General features: G+C 35.5%; 1 protein-coding gene across 1 annotated transcript in view; it reads right to left on the bottom strand.

Moving 5' to 3' along the window:
- na (sodium leak channel non-selective protein na) overlaps positions 1-21227 on the bottom strand; it is a 1005813-nt gene that overhangs the window by 368930 nt on the left and 615656 nt on the right. Inside the window, exons 27-28 of the mRNA XM_090411658.1 lie at positions 17691-17794; positions 5968-6088 (exon numbers count right to left, since the gene is read on the bottom strand). Of these exons, the coding sequence (XP_090267784.1) occupies positions 5968-6088; positions 17691-17794 (225 nt within the window). The remainder of the gene's footprint in view (positions 1-5967; positions 6089-17690; positions 17795-21227) is intronic.

The following is a 21227-nucleotide window of genomic DNA, read 5'->3' as shown; positions in this document are numbered from 1 at the left end:
AAATTATTAATTTATATATTTTTACCTTAGTCTTCCAAAGAATATCTTTTGAACTGAGTACACATAAGAGAGAATAGAAACTTGATTTCCTCTCTTTATTTGATTCTGCACCTCCACCATCTCATTTGGTTGTTATTTATCATTACTACTAAATACTTAAATTGTTCCACTTTTTTGATTTCCAGCTTCCCAATTTTCACATGTATCAGTTACTGACTCTGCCTGGTATTAATCATTATTTATTTATTTATTTATTTTGATTAATTTTTAGTCTATCTCTTGTGCTGATTTTTCTAGTTTCCAAATATATTTCTTCTACTTTCCATTTGTTCTTGACATGATGTTAATATCATGTGCATATGCTCCAATCTGCAGATCAGAGCATATGCACATGATATTTTTGCAGATATCGGAGATAATTGCCAAGATCTCCAATATTGGCAGTGATCAAACATGTTCTAAAGCTAATTTAAAAAGTATTGGAGCTAGAGTATCACGTTGTTTTAATCTTCAATTTATTAGAAAGGGATCTGTAAAATTATTCTGCAATTTAACCTGTGCTTCAAATTTTCTATTGTGAACAGTCTCACTAGCTTATGTGGTATTCCACAGTGTATTATAATCTCATAAATTTTTTCTCTATTAATGCTGTTATGTACTTGTTGGAAATCAACAAAAATCTGATGAATATTTATATCAAATTCCAAACTCCTCTAATAATTGTTTAATTATATGTAGCTGATTAATTGTGGATTTACCTTTTCTGAAACCAATTATCTTGGTAGACACAAATTATTTTCTCCATAAATGGGTTTAATCTATTCTTCAAAATAGAGGTAAATATTTTGTATCCACATAACAGAGAAATGCCTCTGTAATTCCGCAAACCGTTTTTTCATTCTTCTTATGTATTATTATTATTAATGATGCCTCTAAGGTGTCCAAACAATCATTGAGGGAGGGCAACTACTCTACAGCTTTCTGTCTCTACCAGTGAACATTAACTACCATCATCATCTACTACCCACCACCATCACCACTGGTATTTACACAGTCAATCACAAACATCCATGCCCACAGCAGGATTCAAACCCACAGCCTTTTGGCTGGAGAGCAGATATGCTAACCACTTGGCCAACGGGCAACTCCAAGGAATCCTTAGACTCATCAAGGGAGGTCCTAAACATCATGTCAAGTAGAATTCAGCATTTGTGCAGTATCTATCACACTTTGCTTTGAACTCATTCACAGTCATGGCACCCACAACAGACTCTAGCAACCTATTCCACTCATTTACCACTCTCCAAGCAAAAAAAAAAAAAAAAACCTGGTTCTAACAACCATTGCTAACGACACTCTTATTCAGTTTCCATGAATGGTCCCTAGTTCTCCTGCCACCACACCTGTTCTGAAAAATTTCCTCTGAATTAATCTTGTAATTTGAATGTCTCAATTACATTACCCCCATTTCCGCCTATCAACCAGTTTCTGTAACTCACAAATCTTCAACCTGTTCTTGTAAGGTTCATTCCATAGACCTGCTACTATCTTGGTCACTCACCTCTGGATCCTCTCCATCTCCTCCCCATTACCAAGAAACCCTGACGCTAAATCTACATGCAGTAGTCAAGATGGGGTCTTATCAAGGCTCGATAAAGAAGAAAAATAACCTACTTGTCAAAGTATTCTTTAGTAGCCAAGTGATCTGATGACCAGATTTAGCCACTTTTGCCATGTGTCCCCTAAACTCCCTATCCACTAACACTCCCAAGTCTCTGGCTTTGTCATTTTCTTGGAGTACAGTTCCATCAATACGTTATACTGCTGATAATCTTTTCACCCCAAAATGCATAACCTTACAATTTGGCACATTAAACTAACATCCATTCTCCTTTGTCCAGTATGCCAATCTATCCAAATCACCCTGCAAAACATTGATATCAATTAAACAGTAGCAGTCCAAGAACAGAACTCTGTGGTATGCCACTAATCACAGGCCTTCTTTTGGACTCTACTCCTGAATAAACTGCTCTCTGATATCTCTCCATCAACTACTCTCCTATCCATATCACCAACTCCATATCCATCCCTATGTGCTGCAGATTGGGCAGATCAGACTCTTTCTCCATTCTTTTGGAATTTTCTCTTTCTTCCAAATGGTTAAAAACCAGTTCATATATCTTGTCTTCTAGTTTATTTTCCCTGCTTTCAGTAACTCTGCAGGGATTTTGTCTATTCCTGGAGATTTGTTGTTCCCTAGAGGGACATTGTTGTTCATTGCCCATCTCTGAATATCTGGCCTGGCTTATATCCTCCTTTAATTTGCTTAACTGTATTGTAAGCTTATCTAAGGTTGCCCTTGTTCTTCATTTCTTGTTCTCTTTCACATATCATTTCATTAAGGGCTGGTCTTTTCCAGCCCTTAATGAAATATGTGAAATATTCCTCTTCCTTTGACAGATTTTTATTTGCTTTTTTCCTCAGTTCTTTCTATTTTCCTTCTTTAACCCCATTTAGACTTCTAATAAATTCTTTATATGCTTTATTTTTTGTTACTGCTTGAGTCCATTCTTCATCAAACCAATCTCTTTTCTTTTGCTTGTTTTCATATCCCACAGTTTCTTCTGAAGTATTCAGAATCCACTGTTTAACATATGTTCAACTTTTTTCTACATCCTGTTCTATATTTATATTTTTGGCCTCTATTTTTTCTTTAATTTTGTTTGGAAAGTTGGTTTTAACTTCAATTTCTTTAAGCTTCTGCAAGTTGAACTTTAGTGCTCTTTCTTGTTTCTTCATTGAGATTCTGCACTCATATGTAATTTTGACCACATAATGCTCATCTTTTATCTATAAGCATAGGATCATAAATATTGTGTCTAGGGATATCCATGTAGTTTTATGGATATCTTTATGAGGAAAGCATGTAGAGGATTAAAATAGATATAATCATATTTTCTTTCTGTAAGCAAAGATATGGTTATATCTATTTAAATTAGTTTCTATCCATTATTATTAGAATGTGCATGTAGACCGTGTTTTCCAATTGTTCCTTTATAAATATCTGTCTGTCCAACCTCAGCATTGTAATCCTCAATAATCATTTTTGTGCCATTAGATGGTGCTGAATCATACAACCTATCCATTTTGCAGAAGAAATTTCATTTTTCCATATCCTCCTTTTCTTCTGTTGGTGCATGAGCATTTATAATCAATAAATTAAAAAAAAATATTGTTCTGATTTGAATATTTATTTATTCTGATTTAGATTTCATAATAAATATTATTATGAAATCTAAAACATGCTTTTTAATATCTCTGTCTACTATAAATGCTACTCCAAATTCATGTTTCCCTGATTCTGAGACAATTGTATAGTTTCCAAAATTTTGGATTTCTGTTCTAATCCATCTTGTTTCTTGTACTGCCACTAATTTTAATTTGTATCAATGGATTTCTGATATGTGGTGACAGGATAAGTGCTGCTGTCACATAATATTCTTATATTCCATTTCCTAAAATCATGATCCATTAGTCATTTCTGGAGTCATATTTGGTCTGTCCAGTTCGAGGCTTTTTCTTTCCACATTCTTTAACAAGTGGTAGTTTTTTTTTTTTTTGGGAATGGCATGTCAGCCTATTGCCCCCCCCCCCTCCAACCTGGGTTCTGACATTCTTATTTCTCACACTACTCTTCAATCACAACCACTTTGGTCTCACCTGATCCACTCTCCTGCTCATTTACATCACCCCTGACATCAGCTGATACCATGCTTACAACACTCATTACACTTCATTCTAGCAACCATCTCTCCAACTGATTTGCACTAAATCCATTTAAATGTAATTCTTCCTTCAAATGCATTCCATACATCAAAAATTGTACATCTTTTTTCTCACACAACTCTACTAGTATACCATTCTTGATTTTTATGTAAAGTAGACTTTTATGAAAAGTAGTTGGTGCCCATATCTGGGCATCAACTACTTTTCTTACCACACTGGTGTCTTTTACTCTCCTCAATAATTTCCTGACATTTATTCTCACATTCTCCTTGCCCAACCAAACAATCCGTTTCCACCCACTACCACTAACTCCCTCACATGCTTTCTTTTCATATCTAAAGCTTCAATCACCTTGTTCATCCTCCCTCCTAGAAAATAGATCTTGTGCACCCTCTCATCTGCCTTTTTTATAAGAATGTCTCTGTACACTGACAGCACTCTTGAATCATTTGACACTTGTTTTTCCCTACTATCATTCATTTTATTCTTTCATACTCTGTATCCACTAGACATCTAACCTCATTTTGCATCTGTCTCATCTCATTTCTTACTTAGTTATTTCGTTCTTCAACTCTTGCATCCTAGTAGTCATGCTTTCTTTCATATCAGCAATCACTTTTGCTTTTGCTCCATCAGTCAGGTTTTTTCTCTTTCTTGCATTTACACCTGCTTCTGCTCCATAAGTCAGACTCACTTCTGTTCCTATAGTTATGCTTGCATATGTCTTCTGTCTCTGGTTGTCGTATGCCAGAGTTGTATGTAGCTGTGGTTTATTAACTTTTTAGTTAATATCACAGAATCGGATCCAGGATATTATTATTATTATAAGTTAACTTGAGATTGAGTGAGAGACAAAGAAAATACAAAAATAATATCTTTATTTACAAACAATTAATATCAGTGTAAATTTACTGAATAATAATAATATTCTAATCACTGGTAATGTTTCAGCTAGCAGTGCAACAAAATAGCACATGACAAGAAAATATGTTTCGTGCATTGGCTTATCATGAAGAACTCTGTTACATCAGCACAGTGATATTTCCAACAGAATGACAGTAAATCATATATTTACCAAGTTTAAACCATTCATTGTAGATGGTATAAACAACTGCATGTCAATGACAAAAAAAAAAAAAAAATTAATTAAATAAAATAAAATATCCTGAGGTTCTTGAATGCAGTATCTCTTGACAATATTAGATAGTCATTTCTCTGTGATCCTCATTAACTGGTATACTATGCTAGAGCCATTAACTTTACATATCAAGAACAATTTATGAAAAGTGATTTGCAAGCATCAATTCTGATCACAGTGATAGATGATTCAACAAATAACAGTCAGTAATATTTTTTATTATTCAGTATTAATCAGTATTACGACAATAATACTGATACAAAATGAAATGTTTTTCATTTGGGATGGGTAAATCAACACAATATGTGAATCGAGGGAAATTACTACTGCCTGAGCTTGCCGAATACGAAAGGGATAATCCAAAAATTGTTTGCTGCACTATCAAAAAAGAAATATTTATGATCCTATCTTTTTCACTGAATGCACGACTGCAATTATTAGTTTTATGTGATTAATGCTACAGCTGATGATGTTTATTTCTGATATTTTCAGTAAATGAGGCCTTGATTCATTTTGATAATAATTAATTTATCTTGAACTTCTAATCTCAGGTGATCAAATCTCATTTGGATCACCACAGCTCATGTTGAATTTTTCTTTTTTTGGGTTTTGTGAAGGACATCATCTACTTCCTACCACTGCCAGCAATTACAGAAGAGCTCAATATATGTGCAACGAACGCTAACGCTAATCATGAAAATCTCAATAAATGTAGCAGGAGATGAATATCAATTTGATATTGATGATACTGTATAGCATGCAGAACTCACATTAAACTTTAATAACTCTGTAAGACACTTCTTAACCTTTTCTTTAGGATAGATTTAACTGTATAACAGTATATCTTGAAATGTTAAAATGAATAAAATGATAAAATTGGAACATTCATTGTGGACATCTTGTATATATATGTAGAAAGAGATTAATCTAATTCTTTAAAGAGCAAAAATAAATAAAAACTCCAGGAAATGTTAGCATGAAGAGAATTTTAACTGTGTGCATAGCAACTCCACAAGCATGAATGAATTCAAACATTCACTCACTTTTCCAACTTGATCAATAATGATGTCACGAATATCAGCATAGCCTTCAAGGGAGAGTGTTTCAAATAAGGCCAACATTGCATTACCAATGTTGTCAAAGTTGAAGTTGCGAGGATTGGCCCTGTGACAATAAAAATCAGCAATATATCCTTATCATGTCTCTCCTAAAAATTTAAACATTCTTACTTTTTTATGATGCATGATTTTAATTTCATTTATTCTGCATTCACATAGATTTGTCACTCATTTTAGTTTACTTTCCAGTGTTATTGTTGTTATGGCAATTTATAAAAAAAAAAAAAGAATAAAAAAAAGCATCATATATCCTTATAGTGTCTCTCCTAAAAATGTACACATTCTTACTTTGTTATGATACATGATTTTGGAAGTTTTCTTCCACTTGGTTAGACTATAATAAATTTAGTTTAATCCTTTATCCAAGTGTAACCAAACAAAGTTTGTGCTTAAAGTATCTTCAGGACTGAGGCAACTCGTGGTAAAGGAGGACCAAGCTCTCATCACTTAGTATCTCCCATAATACAAAGCACATTTCCTTGCGGACATGTTTAATGCTATGCATTAAGGGAAGGGCCACTACCCAGACTGGTATTCAAGTACAGGTCAAACTCCAAAAACTCAGCATTGTTCCCCACAGTAACATGCTCACCCTGCCACCGAGAAGAACTCTCAGCATTGGCTCTACCCCATGGCAGGCTCACCCCACCACCAAGCAGAGCCTCTCATTTGCTCATATGTCATCTGAGGGGAAACAGCACTAGCCGAGCATCAGTTAAAACTTCACGGGCTACAGCATTGCCATTCATCATCCAAGCTTCCAACCGGTTTCAACCTTTATCGAGGTCTCATCAGTGGGAGCCAGACCCAGACGTGGTGATACTAAGGTGGAAGCAATGGAAAGGTCATATTTACCTATACGAGTTGCCAAAAGGTGTCTCACCTTATTATTAAATTACTCTGGATTTAGAGAAAGATGTTGGAAGTTTTTTTCCCACTTGGTTAGACTATAATAAATTTAGTTTAATCCTTTATCCAAGTGTAAGTAAACAAAGTTTGTGCCTAAAGTATCTTCAGGACTGAGGCAACTCATGGTAAAGGTGGACCAAGCTTTCATCACTACTTGTCTTAGTATCTCCCATAATGCAAAGCACATCTCCTTGTGGACATGTATAATGCTATGCATTAAGGCAGTGTTTCTCAAACTTCAGATATCTGCATACCCCTTCATATAGTTTCATTATTACCAAGTACCCCCTTATCCAATAATAAATAAATAAAATATATTTCATTGTAAATGTCTATTTTATTTGAATTTATATATTCATGTAAACAAAAAAGATGATTTATTTTTAATAGAACAAAATTTGGAATAGGTTCCCCTTCATTTCCCATCCATGAAAATCCACGTTTCAAGTAATTCATATCATACTTACGAAGATTTTTCATCTTCTTCCTAGTTGGTTCTCTAGAGATGTCAGACGACACACCCTTATCAATTTCATTTGATCTAGATGCAATACCAACATTTTCTTGTTGCTTACTTGTATTTGCTATATTGTTCTCTTTTGTGGTTTATAAATCCAATCTTTAACCAATGATCCATACTTAAGAATTTGAAAGCTAAAAAAAATTACCATAAATTTATGTACTCGAATATAACTCGCACTTTTTTCCACAAAATTAAAGCTAAAAAATCGTGGTGCGAGATATATGCAGGGATTTTCGGAAACTAAAATTTTCAGAGAAAAAAAAACAACTAAAAATGATGTGACTTACCAAGAAGCTCCTACTCGCTATTGCTACTTTAGGCATCGAGAACAGTTTCCTTGTGTGTGTCGTCAAAGTCATCTACCCAAATAGCTTAATCTTCTTTCCCAGTATTTCAAGAAAAAATTACCACTAATTTACAAGACTTGAGATACATAAGGTAGCCATGAAGAAATGCATATGATCGGTGCGGTATTAACAAAAGATCGCGCGAACCAAAGACAAATTAGCATTTCAACAGTTGAGTCGAAATGCTAATTCTCTTCAACTGAATTCCATAAACATCTGAAACACATTCACTACATATTTCTTAGTTTTAATGCATTCGCAACCGGGTGGTGTCAAACAAAACCATATGTTGCCGGTGCGACATATGGTTTTGCTTGAGTTTATACAGCAGTTTCGATTGGAGGGGAGATGTGATTCATTAGTTAGTGCCTTTTTTTCCCCAGTTGTCTCTAATTGCACTATTTGTTGAGAAATATAATGATTCCATGCATTAATGATGCATAGCCGAAAATTGCCCTTATGTGTCACTTCATAAGGGAGGTGATAGAACTCAAGCATCCAATTATAGGCCTATCTGTGTGTCAGGTGTTGTGGTTAAGTTGTTGGGAAAGCTTGTGAGAACTAGGTTCCAGAATTGGGTTGACAACAATGATACTATCTTTGATGGACAGCATGGATTTGTAAAAGGGGGGTCATGTTTTAGTAATCTACTTTCTTATTGCAATAAGGTAACAGCTTTCTTGGACAGAAGAGAGGGATACACAGTAATATACTTAGATTTTCCAAAAGCTTTTGATAGATTACCGCATGATAAGTTGATAATAAAACTAGAGCAGATGGGGTTAAATATCAGATTAGTGCATTGGATCGTAGACTGGCTGTCTAATAGATATCAGCAAGTTGTGTACGGGGGAGCAATATCCAGGAAGAGGAAAGTCACTAGTGGTGTGCCTCAGGGGTCTGTTTTAGAGCCATTACTGTTTAACTTGTATGTTAATGATATTGGCGAAGATTTGGATGGAGATATTCAATTGTTTGCAGATGATTTTAAGTTGGAACTAACTATGAAGAGTAGAGAAGATGTTGTGGACTTACAAGAAGATTTGAATAAATTGAATGAATGGGCATGGGAATTTGGATGTGAGTTCAACGTAGCAAAATGTAAGTTTTTAAAATTTGGGAAACAAAGATGTGATGTAATATAATGTGAGGAAATTAGAGATCTTGGGGTGATAGTGAATAAGGATCTGATATTTAGGGGACACATTGCCAAAATTGTGAGGACAACACAAAGACTTCTGGTAATGATGTGGAGGACACTGACTTGTAGAAGTAGGGAGATACTTGTTCCATTGTATAAGGCTTTGATTAGGCCACACATCTACTACTGTGCACAGATTTTGTCACCTGGTTTTCAAAATGACAAAGAGATGTTGGAAAGGGTCCAGAGGCGACTGACTATGGTAGTTTCTGAGCTGTGGAATGTCAAATATGAGGAAACATTGAGAAGATGCAATTTACAGAGTCTAGTGGATAGGAGAAAGAGGGGAGATATGATAGAGACCTACAAGTTAGTAAGGGGTTGTTATATGATCAATGTTGGAGAGGTTCTACAGAAAATAGTGGGAAATCAGGAGAGAACCAGAGGTCATCCCTGGAAGCTGTATAAGGAAGATGTGAGAAGCAAGTTTTTTTTTCATGCAGAGTTGTGAATGATTGGAATGCCTTGACTCCACTGGGTCTTGGGGTAATAATAATATTCATGGAACACAGAATAATTATCAGTATATTTGAACTGTGCTAAGAAAACAGTGTTTTAAATAGTTTAGTGTGGCTTTTTTTTTTTCCATATAATTGTGTTTTTTTTTCATGCTGTACAAATGTTGTTCAGTAGTGTTTGTTATCATAAATTTCTTCATCTGTGTTCCTATTGCTTTTTGCATAATTCACTGCAATGATTGCACTGCACAATTTAGAGGGCTTACAGAAGTAATGATTGTTAGAGACCTTGAAGTGTTTTATTTTTATTTTGGTCAGAAAGTTGAATTTCAGAAGACTAGAGTTTGGATATCATAGTCTTCATGTATAAAAGAAAAAAAAGTGAATAAAACTGAATGTGAGAATTAGAGAGGAAATTCTCTACAAAGTGTTCAAGGTAAGATTTAAGAACATTTGAGAACAATTTTTTATGAAAAACTTGGAGAAGAACAAGCTAGGCTCAGGCCAAATAGTCTATCAACATCAGAATATCATTTTATGACAAATAGGTGAGAAAACATGGAAATATGACAAGGTTCTGTACTTATGTTTTGTAGATCTGGGAAAAGTATATAGCAAGGTGCCCAGAGAAAGGGTTTTAAAAACATCACAATTATATAGAGTAAATGGAACATTATACAGAGCAATCTTCTTCTTTCACTATGCCTTATCCCATGTTAAACGGAGTCGGTGCACCGATCTTTAACCTTCCTCTTCCAAGTTCTCCGGTCCAGGGCGTCCTTCGGACTCCACCCTTTCTCCCTAAGATCCTCTGTCACCTTATCCCTCCACCTGAGCTTTGGCCTGCCTCTTTTCCTCCTTCCCTCCAACTTCATATACTCCACTCGTTTACCAACATACTCCTCACCCTTCTTCTCTACATGTCCGAACCACCTCAGCCTACTTTCTTGTATCTTCTTGCCAGTTGGTCCAACCTTAACCATCCCTCTGATGAAGTCATTCCTTATCCTGTCCTTTGTCACACCACTCATTCATCTCAACATCTGCATCTCCACTACCTCCATCTTCCTCTCCTGTGCCTTTGTTATAGGCCATGTCTCCACGCCATGGAGTATCGCTGGCCTCACCACCATCTTATACAGCTTTCCTTTCCTCTTACAACTCACTCTCTTGTCGCACAGGACCCCGCTCATCTTCCTCCAATTCATCCAACCGCATGTTATTCGGTGCTATATTTCCTCATCCAAGTCATCATTCCTCTCGACAACCGACCCAAGGTACTCGAATTTCTTCCCTGAAATTAGCCTTTCACCCTGGAGTCATATGGCCATATCCTCGTTACTCCCCATTGACATATATTCAGTCTTCACCCAGTTAATTCTCATGCCTCTCTCCTACAATGCCTTTCTCCACTCTTCCAGGTTATTTTCAAGCTTCTCTCGGGATGATTCGCACAGAACAATGTCGTCGGCAAACAGCATGCTCCATGGTGCCTCCTTCTTGACATCCTCCACTAGTACATCCATGACCAGATCAAAGAGGTAGGGGCGCAGAGCTGACCCTTGGTGGAGCCCTACGACAATGGGGAGCCCTTCTGTCATGCCGACACTAGACCTGACCCGCGTTTCTGTTCCCTCATACATCTCCTTCACCAACCTCACGTACTTCTCCGACACCCCCCCCTTCTTCCTCATACATCTCCATACCTCCTGCCTGGCCACTCTGTTGTATGCCTTCTCCAGGTCTATAAACACCATGTGCAGATCCACTTGCATCTCTCTATATTTCTCCATCAATCGCCTTAGCGCAAATATCGCATCCGTTGTCCCTCTTCCTGGCATAAATCCAAACTGCTCCTCACCAATTTTCGTTTCCTGCCGTATCCTTCCTTCAATTACTCTTTCCCATATCTTCAATGTGTGTGACATCAGCTTGATCCCTCTATAGTTGCCACAGTCTTGAACATCTCCTCTTCCTTTGTAGATTGGGACGAGAATACTTTTCCTCCATTCCTCTGGTATCTTTTCCTGTTGGGCTATTTTCCTCATCAGATCCCATAACATATCCATGCCCTCAATGTCCAAACTTTTCCACACTTCCCCAGGTATCTGGTCTGCCCCCACAGTCTTTCCATTCTTCATTTTTCTTAGTACCCAATCCACTTCCTGTCTACTTATGTGTTGCAGTGGTCTCTCGTTTGCCTCTCCATCCTCACACCTCTCTCTCGGATTCTCCTCATTTAGCAGTTTACGGAAATATTCTATATTTAATACTTAGTCTATATTTAAGTTGAACGTCACAGTTAGAATTGAAGGACATACAGGAAGATGGTTTGGTGTAAAATCAGAATACCCTAAGAATACCCTGTCTATGGACAGATAGGAAGATCAGCTTCCATCCACATGGAAGAACATAAAAAATAAATCACCAGTCATGACTATGGTCAATCTGGCCTTGCAGACCATGCTTTGGATACAGCTCACATCTGCAACTGTGAATCATATAGATGATGAATAATAGTGGAGAAAATGTGCATCCTTGTCTTACACCTGATTTTACATCAAACCATCTTCTGTATTTCCTTCAATTCTAACTGCTGATGCTTACAACTTAAATATAGAGCATGTATTGTTCTGTTTAATTTACCCCATATAACTGTAGTGTCTTGAAAAGCTTTTTCCTGAGCACAATGTCATATGTCTTTTCCAGATCTACAAAACTTAAGTACAGATTCTTGTCATACTGCCATGATTTCTCGACTATTTATAATAAAGTGAAAATCTAATTTTGACAACTTCTATTTAGTACAAACCCAGCTTGTTCTTCTTCTTCCAGTTTCTCTTCCACAATGCAATATGATAACAATAATAATATGATGTGCCTGCTGATATACATGACTACAATATCAATCCAGTATTTTTCAATTTACAGCAGTAATGGTTGTTGGAAACCTTGAAGAATTTTATTTATCTTTTTTTTTCTGAAGATACTGTTGGCCATAAAAACAGTTCCATAGAAATTCATATAAAATGATTAATTGAAAGACAGTCTACAAAATGGCAATTCATCAAACTACAATTCACTGAAAATTTATTTCATCATATAAACAATTAAATGAACAAAAACTGAACAAATGGCAATTCACCAAAAAGGCAATTTATTGAATAAACAATTAGTCTGACAACAAGTCAACTTACAACAATTTGTCTCAAAAGCAACTGAATGGAAAACAAGTCACTGTTTTTCAATGAATTCCTTTCATAATTCATCGAAAGGTAATTTTCTTGTGAAAATTACTCTTTCAATATTGTTTAAAAGTATTTAGTAACAATTACCCAAGATGCAGACAACTTAAGTAGGTAGTGATTGAAACTCGTAATAATTATGTTATTGTATTTTACATTATCCTGTAGGTGTACCTGTTACTTCATTGTGTAGATGGTGATTTATCTCTAGACAAAAAAACTTTCATTCTACGTAATTTTTTTAAAACAATAATAGTCAGATCAAAATCGAAGCTGATATTTTTAATATAAAGTTTAACTACAACATTTCTTTAAATTTCATCCAGCCTAAGAAGAATTTTTAATATCATTTCTGAAAATTCATTCTCAAAATTTTCCAATAAAAGTGAGCTAGTTGTAACTAAAACTGAACTGTGCAGGCAATTTCAAGTATGCTTCCTAAATCACAAATTTTATCAAATTTCGTTAAGTCAAAGAGTTATTGCAATATATAATTTCAACACATTGTTCCTTTGTGACACTGAAAATTGGAATTTTGATAAATTTTAGTGAAGGTTCCAAATACCAAATGTGAATAAAATTCATCTAATAATAATAAAATAATAATAATTATTATCATTTAATAATGTGTCTTTAATTAAAAACTTAAGGATTCCATGAGATGAAGCATCTATGCCAATATATTGTTGACAGTGACCATCTGGATTGATTATTATTAATGTACACTATGTCTGATTTGAAAGTTGATAATGATATTGCACAAAGATAATTGTGGGTACAAGAGAATGTTAAAATGCATGTACATGAATGCAAGAAATATCAAAAATAAGGGAGAGAAGTTTTTGGCATTGGTCAGCTCTACTTGACCAAATATTATAGCCATCATTGAGACCTTGTTGACTGAAAATGATATAGTTACAGGGATAGAATGCAAAGGGTATTGTATTTACAAGGAGGATTGTGGTAACAGGACATGAGGTGGGGTATCACTGATGAAAGCTGAAGAATTACAACTAACAAAATTAGAGGTTAAAGAGGATTTTTAGCTCTGGGGAAGATAGTTCATTTGAGATTGTCAGGTGTAAAATAGCTCCAATAGGAAAAAATATGTTGGGTGTTGCTGTAGACCAGTGTGTGTGGGGGGTCCACAGGAAAATGTAGATACCATGTATCGGCAGATTAGCAGTGATGAGTGCAGGCCAAACAATGATCATGGGAGACTTTCAGTGAATTCCACGTTTGGCAACTTCCTAAAACAAGAAGATTACATGGTCACTCTCCCCAGTTGGAGGTAGAGTGTACCTTGGTTATGGATATATCTTCTGATGTTATTATCAGATTCAACACTCTCAAACCTCCTTGTCCTCTCTAAGTGTGTTGTTTAATGTAATTATCCCTTTGCAACTGTACGAATTCAATTTCCATCTTTTTGTCATACCCCCCCCCCTTTCCTTCCTCCAATCTACTTATAGAAAAATTATTGTCAAATGTGCACTGGTTGATTTTTGTAGAAATTTAAAAACATCATACAATTCATCTGAGTCCAACAGCATTTATCTGAGTATATAAGGCTCAGCCAGATGCTTTTCCTTTCTTGTGTGAAGTGCTGGCACTCCACCAGAATATGATTAATGGTGAGACAAGTGTTATATTCTTTGCACATACGAGGGTTGTTTGAAAAGTTTGATAAACAAATAAGTTAAACACTTTTTTTGGAAAAAATCACCTTTATTTCCCAACATCGTCTCCATCGAGGTCTAGACATTTGGTCCAGCGAGTTTCCAATTTTTTAATACTATCTAAAACGTATGATTTGTTCAAATTGTGCAAAATATTCATTCACAGCCATGATGACATCCTTGTTCGAAGAAAATGTTTTCCCACAGCCAAATTTTTAAGTTTGGGAACAAGAAGTCACACAGGGCCAAGTCCGGAGAATAAGGTGGATGTGGAACCAATCTAAACTTTAATTTGTGCAATTCTGCCATTCCGATGGTCGATGTGGAGGACGGTGCATTGTCTTGATGAAAGAGCACCTTTTTGTGCACCAATCTTGGCCATTTTTTCTTCAGTTCTTCTTTTAAATGGGCCAACAATGATGCATAATAGACTCCTGTTATTGTCTTACCCTTTTCCAAATAGTCTATCATGATAATTCTTTGGGAATCCCAAAAAACAGTGGCCATCACCTTCCCAGCTGACAAAATGATCTTTGGTTTTTTTTGTTTCTCTTTCACCGGGCATTGTCCACTGTTTTGACTGCTGCTTGGATTCAGGTGTGTAGTGGTGGATCCAAGTTTCATCCACAATCACGAATCGACGCAAAAAATCCTGTGAATTGCTAAACATTGCCGAACACTGCATTGTTTCTTTTTGCATGAGTTTTTGATCGACAATCAACAATTGCGGCACCCATCACGCACACAGCTTTTTCATGTGCAATTTTTCGTGCAAGATATTATACACCCATTCAGCTGAGATGCCTACAATCTCAGCAATCTTATGCACTTTCACTTGGCAGTCTTCCATAATGATACCAGCAACCTTTGTAGTGACCTCAGTGTGCATCTGAAATGCACTTCATCTTCGATGGACTTACGATGACATTTAAACTCATTTATCCAAAAATAAATAGTCTTTAGTGCTGGTGCAGAGTTCCCATGCACTGCATCTAACTCGGCTTTGATCTGCACGGCCATCCACTTCTTCAAATAAAAGCGTTTTATCACTGCACAAAACTTTTTTTTCTCCATTTTTATGAAAAATGCAAACACAGTCATTTTAAATGTTTGCCAAACGAGAACTACACAGCACACGTGGCTAAAAGTTTTCCAGGGGTCATGAAAAAGATGATACGTGCCGACACTGGTATGAATGCATGAATTTTGTCGCCATCTATTGGAAATTTACCAAACTTTTCAAACAAACCTCACAGGTGGGCAAAGCCTTTGGTAGATATGAGTGGGTCACATGATTGTGGCCTATGCGGAGCCTAGCTATTTTAAATTACTTCTTCTCTCCTGTTTCTATGTTGAGTAGTAGACTGTCAGTGCCTAATTTTGGGTTTAATTTCATACAGTTTGTTTTTTAGTGCTTTCTGCCAGGAGTACTGCTATTAGGCTTTTAACTTTGATTTTATTATCTGTGTGTAGTCAGTGTATGAGCTGATCGTGGATAATAGTAGACAAAGAATTGAAGTTCAGAGGGCATATTGCAAAAGTTGGTAAAATGGGTCAAAGGATTACTTGGATGTTGAAAAACATGCTAACAAGTAAAAATAAGGAAGTTATTGTCCCTCTTTATAAGGCTATGATTCAGCCATATCTTGATTACTGTGGACAGATTTGGTCACCTGGGTTTCGTGGAGACTAGTAGGTGGTAGAGAAGATTCAGAGACGAATGAAAGCTGCAAAATACTCCTATGAGAATAGGATGAAGGTTTGTGGGTTACAAAGTTTAGTTGATATGTGGAAAAGAGGAGACATGATAAAAACTTTAAGGTATTAAAGAGGATTTATAAAATTGATGCACAAAATTTTTTTCAATATATGACAAGTAGTCAGAGAACTAGGGGGACCATCTGTGGAAATTGTGTAAGAGTGTGGTTAGTAGGGTGTGTGTGTGTGTGTGTGTGTGTGTGTGCGTGCGTGCATGCATGCAGACCGGATTTTTTTGCATGGAGAGGTAAATGAGTGAAATAAATTACCAGAATTAGTTATGAGTACCCTGACAGTGAATGAGTTTAAGGAGAGATATGATAGGATTTGTGTATTATAGTTTGGGTCTCCCACGATGAGTCTCTGGACTTTTATTATTACTATTAATAATAGCAATAATAAAAAAATAATAATAATAATAACTCAGACCACCTTTGAATTTTTCATGTATCAAAACCCAAGCAGAATTCTGCCTTTTATCATACAATTACCTATTCCAGAGTTAATCCCTTCATGGTGATTGTACAGTTATGAACCGATTAATGGTAACAGAGCGACCTTTGTGTCAAGCAGATTTCAACTACGCTCTTTTCTTTGAAATATCTAAGCACTGAAAAATAACCAAAGTCACAGCATCATAGTTAATCCAATGTAAATTGAATTTATTATTACAAACAGATTCCTAAATCCTTATAATTCATTATTAGGTGAAGTATTCATTCGATGATTTGCAGCTTCAAAGAACTGATATTTTCTATGAATTATTGGTTCTTGATAAATTGTCATTTCAATTAATTGTTGATTGATCAATTTTTTATATTTTGTTTAATGAATTGCCTTTCGGTCAATTGGCATTTGATAAAATGTCTTTCAATGAATTGTTTTCAGTGAATTTTATGCATACCCAGTGAAGCATATCAGAGTAAGTCAGTTTTAATAAATAAAAATCTATGAGTCAAACAAGGTTAATCATTCATAGGGAGTAAATCAGTTCATAAGGGATTGATTCTCCTTAATGCTTTTTTTAATGAATATTCACTAAAATCTTTAAGAAACTTAAATGGGAAAGTAAATATTTCCTTTTTAAAATGATATATAAAAAATAACCACAATTTTCAAGATAAATGCTAATCTAACATTATTATTATTATTTGACACCTCCAGGAGTCCAAAGACTCATCGAGGGAGAGTGTGCCAACAGCATCGAACGATTGGTCCCCTTCCAACTTACTAACCGCGCTCAAACTTACTTAACTGAGCCATTAGTAGCAGAGGCTCTACCAATCAACCGACCTTTGCCGGCAACATACTCTGGCTTATCAGAATATTTTGAATGTTTATTTTAAAACTTATCCAGCAATGCATAAAGTTGATGATTATGTCCAATAACTTACATCACAATTATTAAGCATATAATAATAATGAATGAGGCATAGAAATTTCATATTAATGATATTTATATGTCTCATTCATTATTACTTAAAACTGTATTATACTTTTATCACCAAAAATATTTTTCATAACTTACCAGACACGAGGGACAAGTATTGCAGGATACGATTCATTTTCTCCAGGTGGTAACTTCATTTTTGTAATGAAGATCTTCCTCCTGAAAACGCCTACACATTCTTCCTATTTGGAAATTACATTTCATTGATGAAAGCATGAATATTTTTGATTTCTTTATTAGTTTTAGATAGGAATAATTATTTGCTTAAGCCCAAAGGGTATCTGCTAATAGAAACGACAATGCCTGATATTCTTTTCTTATTTTATGGTGAATCAGCATAGTGATTAGTAATATGCAGATCATATGCAGAGAATAATAAGTTCTGGTATAAAGAGCCTGTGTTACATCATTTACAAACGAAACCTTAAGTACATTTTTAATTTCTTATAAACGAACATATTCAGTTTTTGAACATCCTTTTTACTGATCAGTCTACAGGAAAAAGTAGATAATTTTAATTTTCATTGTAAAATCTAGATTAAATGATAGTATCTGAAGAATGATAAATATTTATATATAAGAGTGGCTAGTTATGTAACTGTGATAATAATATGAATGTGCATAGTACTCCTAAGGAAGGTGAGTGCCAGGTTTTTGGACTTCTTAATTATATGCAAGGGCATCTGCAAGCAAGACATTTGATATAAATAAAGATCTGCAAATCAGCCAACTTGCAGATCTTTATTATTTATTTGGGTTGTACAACTTTCATGGGTATTGCTCCATTGAACTGGGAACTACAATTCCTTCCCTTTCTTCTACCTCATGTAAGAACTAGAACAACTACTGGCCAACACCCATACACTGTCCAACTCCAACATACAGAACAAACTCTTTATCATTTCCTTTATTCCATCCACCTCTGTTATTTGGAACAATGTCTTCCATACTGTTTTTCCCACTGAGTAGAGTCCTCAGTTCTTTAAGAAATATATGAATAGATTACTTCTCTTTCCTTAATCACTTACCCACATATGGCACTGGTGTGTTATAGGTCTTGTGACCTTTCATGTGTTGGGTCATTATAATGTGACATATTTATCATGGTCATTAAAAAACTGAACCAAGCAGGCTACAGAGGTCAACAAAAAGAAGACTGGAGATAACTTATTACATCTGTGCACAAATGCCAGGAGTATCTGGAGCAAAGAGATTGAATTTGTTAACTTGATGAATGCAGTGAAGTCTCAGATTGTAATCATCAGTGAGACCTGACTTTTAGAGACAAATATACTAACTCGAATTGAGAGTAAAAGGTACAGTATTTTTAGGAAAGACAGAAGAATAGAAGAGGAAGGGATGTGCTGCTAATGATACTGGAGGATGTGAATCCAGTAAAAAGCTATGAATGCAATGTTAGTAACAATGTTCCATGCAGGAATGAGTTTGAAGTTATCTGATGTGAGATGGAGTCTAAAGGGATAAAATACATGACAAGGCATTGTTACAGAGACCTAGTGGATCAGCTGCTGGTGAAGATGAAATGCATTACTAAATTAGCCCGATGAGTGCTAAATGAGTATTTACTATGAGAAACTTTATCTGAACAATGTTAGGGTATCAGGGAAATCTCATGAGAAGAAAGAAGTTGTAAACTTATTCAGCTGCTAAGACAACTTCTTCTTACACATATGACAGAGGAAACTTGAGGTCAGAGAGAGTTGGACCTGATTATAGTGTCAGAAAGGTTTCAATTAAAGAAATGACTCTATATCACCAGTTGTAATCATGCTATACTATTCAGAGAAGTAGTTAGATAATACTGTCCTACTCAAAAATAATTAATGCTGAATTACAAAGTAGAAAATTATAACCAACTGAGGACGACAATCCTAGGCCCATTTCCATGGTATAAGTTTCAGAATGGTAAGTATATCAGCAGCACACTGGTAACATTAAAAAATGCTTAAATGGTGCCACATCAGATTACATCCCTAGAGTTCAGAGAATAAACAGGATCAATGAATGATCTTATTTATTTTTTGAACTCTAGGGATTTATTCTTATTATTATTAATTTTTTTATTTATTCTTATTATTCAGTTCACAGAACTAAAAACTAAGCAAGAGCTTCTCAAGAAAAAGTGTATATGAGAATGATGTCAATTATGAAAATTACAAAGCTCCTTGAGCAAAGAAAGCTACAAGTATTATACTAAAAGCGAAGTCTGAATATGAAAAGAAATTGCCAAGGTCAAAGAGAAAGAATTTTGTCATTATGTTGAAAGCAAAAGAAAGAAAGAATGCACCCGAAAGAATAATTTACTGAATGCAAGTAAATGCAGAAAATATTCTTACCTAATCAGCAACCACTTTACTAAGAGCTATCAACCTGCAGTAAGTGATATTATTATTATTATTACACCCTCCACAGAGTCAACAGACTCATCGTGGGAGGTTCATTCAACTGGCAACATAATTATCATATAGAATCTTAAAGTATTTAACACTCCTTGCATTAACAATACATTCTGGCAATGCATTCCATTCACTGACAATTCTCCATGTAAAAAATGTGCTCCTCACAGCCCTCTTCACCACACTTTTGCATTATTTCCAGGAATGACCTCTGGTTCTTTCTCTTTCACCTTCTACTCTTTTTATAATATCCTCTGGATTAATCTGATAAAATCCTCTCACTAACTTAAATGTCTCTATCATAATCACCTCTCTTCCTCCTATCCACCAAACTCTGTAATCCACATCTATTCAACCTTTCTCCATAGCCAGCATTCCAAACTCCTGATATTATCTTAGTCACTCTTCTCTGGACCCTCTCCAATGTCTCCACATCACATTGAAAACCAGGTGACCAGATCTGAGCACAATAGTCCAAGTGTGGTCTGACCAGTGCCTTATACAGTGGCACAACCACTTCCTTATCCTTGCATGTTAGAGTACTTCTTATCATAGTAGCAGCACTACGATGTGCAACCTTTACAACCCTAGCAATATGCCCTCTAAACTTCAGTCGTCTAATATCAATCATCACTCCCAAATCTCTAATCTCATCCACTTCCTGCAGTACAGCACCATCGATATAGTATATAGCCTTATATTTCTGCACTCCAAAATGCAACACCTTGCACTTATTGATATTAAAACTACAACCCCACTCTTCTGTCCAAGTAAAAAGTCTATTGAAATCTTCCTGAAGGGATTCAGCATCAGCAGTGCCACTTATAATTCTTCCCAACTTTGCATCATCAACAAATAACTGAAGATCCTGTTAGTCAGTCCACATGATATATCATTTACAAATAAGTTAAACAGCAGAGGTCCAAGAACAGAACCCTGGGGCACACTACTGGTTACCCTTCTTTTTTGAGAACTGCTCCAGTTCTCCATGCCATCATACACAACTTGCTGGTATCGTTCAGAAAGCCAATCTCTGATCCATCTAACCAGTATACTGCCTATTCCCATCCTCTGCAGCTTGTACACCAACTTAATATGTGGTAGTCTATCAAACGATTTTGCAAAATCTAAGAATTCTACTGTATATGATTCTCCCTTATCTAGCACACTTGTCATCTTATCATAAAATGCAAGTAAA

The sequence above is a fragment of the Typopeltis vanoorti genome, chromosome 21 (assembly GCF_054136105.1).
Source record: "Typopeltis vanoorti isolate ZY-2024b chromosome 21, IOZ_Tvanoo_1.0, whole genome shotgun sequence".
Classification (NCBI taxonomy): domain Eukaryota; kingdom Metazoa; phylum Arthropoda; class Arachnida; order Uropygi; family Thelyphonidae; genus Typopeltis; species Typopeltis vanoorti.
Note: the sequence above shows the minus strand (reverse complement) of the source record. Positions and strands in the feature narration are given on the sequence as shown.